The sequence below is a fragment of the Malaclemys terrapin genome, chromosome 2, assembly GCF_027887155.1.
Source record: "Malaclemys terrapin pileata isolate rMalTer1 chromosome 2, rMalTer1.hap1, whole genome shotgun sequence".
Lineage (NCBI taxonomy): Eukaryota > Metazoa > Chordata > Testudines > Emydidae > Malaclemys > Malaclemys terrapin.
In genome coordinates, this window is record NC_071506.1 from 254800488 (window position 1) to 254807060 (window position 6573).

Here is a 6573-nt window from a genome sequence, read left to right on the forward strand (position 1 = left end):
AAAAAAACCCAACCTTCAAGGCATGCCTGTGCTTCCTTTAACTTTTTTTCCATAGCTACATGTAGCAAACGAGAGAGTTGGCCAAAACTGCGTACTCTGATAGTTGAGGCAGTGAGGAGAAGCAATGGTTGATCATCTTTGTCTCTTTCTTCTGACTGAACAGTTGTTCCCCTAGAAGAATAAAATGATACTTCATAAAGAGAGAACTTTTATTAAAGGAAAATTTTAGGTAGAGTCCAACTCTGAGAACGCTGCTCAAAGCTCTGAGTCAAAAATGGACCATGTCTCCTAATTTACATTCCCCTTTCTATTTACTAATAGACCATGTTGACTTGCAAAATCAAAAGAGTTCACAGAAAGAAATGATAGGCTGCTGTACCTTACTTACCAAACTAAGGTCTATCAATGAAATATATATTAATATATTACAGCTGACAACAGAAATACACATAAGAATATAAGAACAGCCATATTGGGTCAGACCAATGGTCCATCTAGCCTAATATCCAGTCTTCTGACAGTGGCCAGTGCCAGATGCTTCAGAGGGAATGAACAGAATCGGGTCATTACAACTGTCATCCAGTCCCATCTTCTGGCAGTTGGAGGTTGACAGACACCCAGAGCATCGAGTTGTGTCCCGGACCTTCTTGGCTAATAGCCACTGATGGACCTATCTTCCATGAACGTACCTATTTCTTTTTTTAACCCAATTATACTTTTGGCCTCATAACATCCCTTGGCAATGAGTTCCACAGGTTGATTGTGTGTTGTGTGAATACTTCCTTTTGTTCATTTTAAACCTTCTGCCTATTAATTTCATCAGGTGACCCCTAGTCCTTGGTATTATATGAAGGAGTAAATAACACTTCCCTATTCACTTTTTCCATACCATTCATGATTTCATAGACCACTATCATATCCCCCCCTTAGTCGTCTCTTTTCTACTCTAAAGAGTCCTAGTCTTTTTAAAATCTCATCTCATGGAAGCTGTTCCATACCCCTCATCATTTTCACTGCCCTTCTTTGGACCTTTTCCAATTCTACTATACCTTTTTTCATTTGGGGTAACCCAAATTGCATGCAGTATTCAAGATGTGGGCATACCACAGATTTATACAGTGGTATTATGATATTTCTGCTTTATTATCTATCCCTTTCCTAATAGTTTCTAACTTCTGTCTGCCACTGGACATTGAATGGATGTTTTCAAAAAAAATATCCACAGTGACTCCTAAAACTCTTTCTCAAGTGGTAACAGCTAATTTAGATCCATCATTTTGTATGTATAGTTGAGATTATTTTTTCCAATGTGCACAACTTTGCATTTAGCAACACTGAATTTCATCTGCCATTTTGTTGTCCACTCACTCAGTTTTGTGAAATTCCTTTGTAACTCTTCCCGGTCAGCTCTGGACTTAACTATCTCGGGTAATTTTGGGTAACATCTGCAAACTTTGCCACCTCATTGTTCACCCCCTTTTCAAGATTGTTTATGAATATGTTGAACAGCACAAGTCCCAATAAAGCTCTTTGGGGGATCCCACTATTTACCTCTCTCTATTGTTAAAACTGACCATTTATTCCTACCCTGTTTCCTATCTTTTAACCAGTTACCAATCCATGAGAGGACCTTCCCTCTTATCCCCTGACTGCTTACTTTGCTTAATAGCCTTTGGTTAGGGACCTTGTCAAAAGCTTTCTGAAAGTCCAAGTACACTATATTCACTAAAAGAAGAACAGGAGTACTTGTGGCACCGTAGAGACTAACAAATTTATTAGAGCATAAGCTTTCGTGGACTACAGCCCACTTCTTCGGATGCATATAGAATGGAACATATATTGAGGAGAACTATATTCACTGGATCACCTTTGTTCACATGCTTGTGGACCCACTCAGAGAATTCTCATTGATTGATGGGGCATGATTTTCCTTTATAAAAGGAATGTTTATGTATGTGTCTGATAATTCTGTTCTTTACTGTAGTTTCAACCAATTTGCCTCATGATGAAGTTAGGTATAACTTCAGCATGTCAGGATTGCCTCTGGAAGTTTTTTAAAAAAGAGGCGTTACATTAGCTATCTTTCAGTTATCTGGTATACAGACTGATTTAAGCAGTAGGTTACATACCAGTTAGTAGTGTTGCAATTTCATGTCTGAGTTCCTTCAGAAATCTTGGGTGAATACTATCTGGTCATGGTGACATATTGCTGTTTAATTTATCAATTTATTCCAAAAAAGTGTAACTGCCCTTCTCTTTTCAAAGCTGTAGCACAGTTCCTTTAACATGGCTTGACTCAACGATGTTGTAACTGGGTGCACCAACACAGCTATAATTACACTGCGGACAGGACCTAAGACTCAATGGGTATAACTACATAGGACTTTTTTGCATCTCATTTCAAGGTAAGGTGACTCAGGGTATGTCTATACAGCAACTAGACACCCGCGGCTGACCTGTGCTATCCCGACTCAGACTCATGGGGCTCGGGCTCTGGGGCCCTCCCACCTTGCAGGGTGCTAGAGCACATGCTCCAGCCTGAACCCAAAAGTCTACAGAGCAGTGAAACAGCCCTGCAGTCTGAGCCCCATTAGCCCAAGTCAGCTGGCCTGGGCCAGCCGCAGGTGTCTAGACATACTCACAGTGTGTAAAACACCTGTGCCTGGCCTAAACTAGTGCCTCCTTCATTGCTGGCACTGGCAGGTCTGCACCAGCACTAGACATAGGGTGTGAAAATTCCTAGAATAGACAGGCAAATATATTCGCTCCACTTCAGTAAGAAACTGGAGATTAGATTTCAACACACAGCTGTGACGTGTCAATCTAGGTACTACAAATATTTTCAGAGTCCTTTGGGGAAAAGTTATAAATCAGAATACAACATGTCCAATGTAACAAACTAGGAGAAAACAAATACAATAAAAAGAGCAAACATTCCTTATACAAAATTAGCACAATTTTTTTTCTTTGCAGTTCGTCTTTAATATGTTTAAAAAGCACTGCCATTCAGACCTACCTGATCTCATAACCTAATTCAAATACTGAATAATCCAGCTGTGTTTTCCATTCAAGTGGTTCTCTGAAGACAAATGCAGCTTCTTGAGGATGTCTAGAACTGAAGCTCTCTGCAAACTTAATTATGTCATTTAGAAGAGATTCATTCAAAGGGGTGATTTCTAGTGTGCCAGTTCCAGAACCAGCCGAGGTCCATTGAGCTGCTCTTGTCAGTGCCACTCCCATGGTTTCAGCTAATATCAACGATGTGTGCCTTAGCAAATAAATAATTTATTCTTTAAATATGTTTAAGATCCCAAACTATTAAAAGAATACATCTCTAGATTTAATAGTTAGCAATAAGCATCTTTGGGCCTGATTCAGTTAATTCAATGGAGCTGCACCAGCAATGCGGGGAATAGGCTTGCTAATGTTATATTAAAAAGAATGAGGCTACTTGGGGAAAATGCAATTTATACTTCTGTTAATTAACCATACTAATAACATTTCAAAAAGTGCAAAGCAAATAGGTTCTGTTCTGTTTGCAATGGGATTAAGAGATTTTTTTTTTTTTGTCATCTTTAGGGTCCTTTGCTTTCAGTTTTTATTTTAATTTTGCCTGGTTGATATTACTACAAAAACAAAAACAGGTGAAAATCAGTGCAAAAAACTATTAATAATTTTGCTGGGTAAATATCACAGTTCATTTTGGTGGACGGAAGGACAGAGTATTCAGTAGAAAAAAGTATTCAGTAGATTAATGCTTTGATGAATGGAATTCAGTGTGGTTTTCTGCAGAACTAAAACAGAACTCAAAACACAATGCCACCTCTCAGTGCAAGAAAACAATATAGGTCTAATCCCCAAATAAAACTTTTCATTTGAATAAACAGTTTACTGTTGTAGCCTTAGAACTTTTAGCTACCACACAATGTGCAGAGCATACACTCAACTTCATCCTTTTCTCCTGTTTTTTTAAACTTTTGAATACTTCTTTGTGTTCTGAAATGTATTCTGATACAGATTTTTATTTTCTTCCCATTTTAGTGTGTCAAATCTTTAAACTGTTATCTGCTAACAGCTTGAAATGTCTACGTGGTGGGCATGAGATTAATCATTACGTTCAGATGCGCACGCACTTCAGAGCTTGCGTGCAGGCCGGTTTGTTTATTGTGTGTATCTTCTAGACCAGTGGTTCTCAAAGCAGGTCCGCCGCTTGTTCCGGGAAAGCCCCTGGCGGCTGGGATGGTTTGTTTACCGGCCGTGTCCGCAGGTTCGGCCGATAGCGGCTCCCACTGGCTGCGATTCACCACTCCAGGCCAATGAGGGCTGCAGGAAGGGCGGCCAGCACAGGGAGTCGCAATCGGCCGAATCTGCGGACACAGTAGGTAAACAAACCAGCCCGGCCTGCCAGGGGCTTCCTCTGAACAAGCGGCGGACTGGCTTTGATAACCACTGGTCTAGACTAATACATAGCCTTACTTCAACAGACAGCTTTGCATATACACCCAAATATATTATCGTAATACATATATCTCATGCAATGTATTGAATTTTCCTAATAAAACAAATTATTTTCTCTATATTTGAATGATACAAAAGTAGGGTGAAAATCGGAAAAAAACAAATAATATTTTTTGTAAAACTTGGATTTTTTTCAGTAAAAATCAGTTTTAACTGAAAACGAAGGGGCATCTTACAACTTGGGTTGCCTCATATTAGGTATAAAAACCCAGAACATCCAGGATGATCCTGAGCCCATAAAACTGGACAGCTGGCAGTGTGTACTGAACACCCCCAGATACTTCCCAGTACAGCCACCTCAAAAAAGGGACGATGCTGGGAAAATGTAGGCAGGTGACACCCTACTTACAGCTAATGCTAGGCAACTTTATGAGAACTGGAGGATCGCAGAGGGCAGGTAAACATTGCCAACTCTTCATTTAATTTAAGTGTAGAAATAAGAGGATAATGTGAGGCTGTGGCTGCTGCACCACAAGCCCCCACACCTACTGGGGAGCGGGGGGATGGGAGCCATATGAGTCAATAGAGACCTAAGTGTCTTCTCCCCCTGGGGACATGCAGAGGGAGGCTCCTACACTTTGGGGCATGGAGAACAGCTCGTTTCTAAGATCTCTCATTCACTGGGTGTGAGACCACCCACCCCCCATTGTGGATTAGGGGGTCAGACCAGCCCTGGCCTCCCTCATTCACTAGAGGGAGGCTCCCTCATTATGGCACAGAGGGTCAGACCGCCCTGGGCCTCTCACTCATTGGGGGAGGCTTCCCCATTGCGGGGCGGGGGTCAGACCTGGCTGGGCCCCCTCACTCCCGTGGGGGCTGAGCCCCTGCACACCGCTCGCAGCGGCAGGACCACAGGAGTCCCCTCCACCCGCTTTCCGCCCCGGTACCTTGCCCCGCTCCGGCTCCGGCGCCTCTGCTGCCGGCTCTGCTGGCTGGCGTTGCCGGCGGGGTTGCTATGGGGACGGGCCCGCAGCCGCCGGTTACTTGGAGAGGCGGGTAAACACAGTCGGGCCTGCCCGGGCTGGGGCTGGGAACCTGTCCCACCCCCGCCGCCAGGCTTTCTCCCCAGCACAGCGCCACGGCCCTGCGACAGGAACACAGCCGTCTCCGCAAGGCAAGGCGCTGCCCCCGGCGGGGGAGCGACAAGGGGGCGTCTGGCTGCCGTGGTGGGTGCTGGGGGGTGGGAAGTCTGAGAGGGCGGCTGTGGGGGTCCTGGGGAGCATGAGGAGGAATACTTGCTGTGAGGGTCAGGGAACGGGGAAGTTGGGTTTTGTGGGTGCCAAGGAGTCTGACAAGGGTGCTGGCTGTGGATAAAATTTGAGGGGTGTGTGGTGTGGGTGGGACTGTCGGAGTGGGTGAAGTTGATATGGTGTAATTGAGGCGTTTGGGGGGGGGGGGGAGAGGTAATGAATGACCCGACCCAAGTGACCCATGTCCATGCTTTCTACCGGTTGAGTTAGAGGAAAAGGTATTGGGCCACCTTCACACTTAGTTTTTGGTGTGGGGTTGAATAAAGTACATTCATTTGAAGTACTGGCCCTGGAGAGGAGCACCAAATTTATTTCCTGGAGACTGTTACTGTGTGGTAACTTAAATAATTCACTAGCTTGAGGTTACTACAAGAAAATATCTTTAATCAAGTTGACTTAGTTCTTATTTCACTTTTAATATCAATTAGACTTATTTTATGTTTAAATGTTTTTCTTTTTTACAAAAACTATCATGTGAAATTAGTTCTCGTGAGAAGGGGTGGGGATTGACAAATCTTGGTGATTAAAGTCCTCCATTTAGGGCTGGTCCACACTAACCCCCCACTTTGAACTAAGATACGCAACTTATACACGTAGCTGAAGTCGAAGTATCTTAGTTCGAACTTACCGCGGGTCCACACGCGGCAGGCAGGCTCCCCCGTCGACTCCGTGTACTCCTCTTGCGGAGCAGGAGTACCGGCGTCGACGGCGAGCACTTCCGGGATCGATCGCAGAAGATCGATTGCTTACCGCCGGACCCGGAGATAAGTATAGACGTACCCTTAGACTCAGAATAGTTTAATTC

General features: G+C 43.8%; 1 protein-coding gene across 2 annotated transcripts in view; it reads right to left on the minus strand.

Moving 5' to 3' along the window:
• ODAD2 (outer dynein arm docking complex subunit 2) overlaps positions 1–5487 on the minus strand; it is a 165766-nt gene extending 160279 nt beyond the window's left edge. The window contains exons 1-3 of one of the 2 annotated variants that reach the window (XM_054020776.1): positions 5406–5487; positions 3017–3268; positions 14–171 (exon numbers count right to left, since the gene is read on the minus strand). In XM_054020776.1, coding sequence (XP_053876751.1) covers positions 14–171; positions 3017–3240 — 382 coding nt within the window. In that variant the 5' untranslated portion in view covers positions 3241–3268; positions 5406–5487. The remainder of the gene's footprint in view (positions 1–13; positions 172–3016; positions 3269–5405) is intronic. The other variant, XM_054020777.1, reaches the window with a different exon arrangement.
• Positions 5488–6573: the final 1086 nt, after the last annotated feature.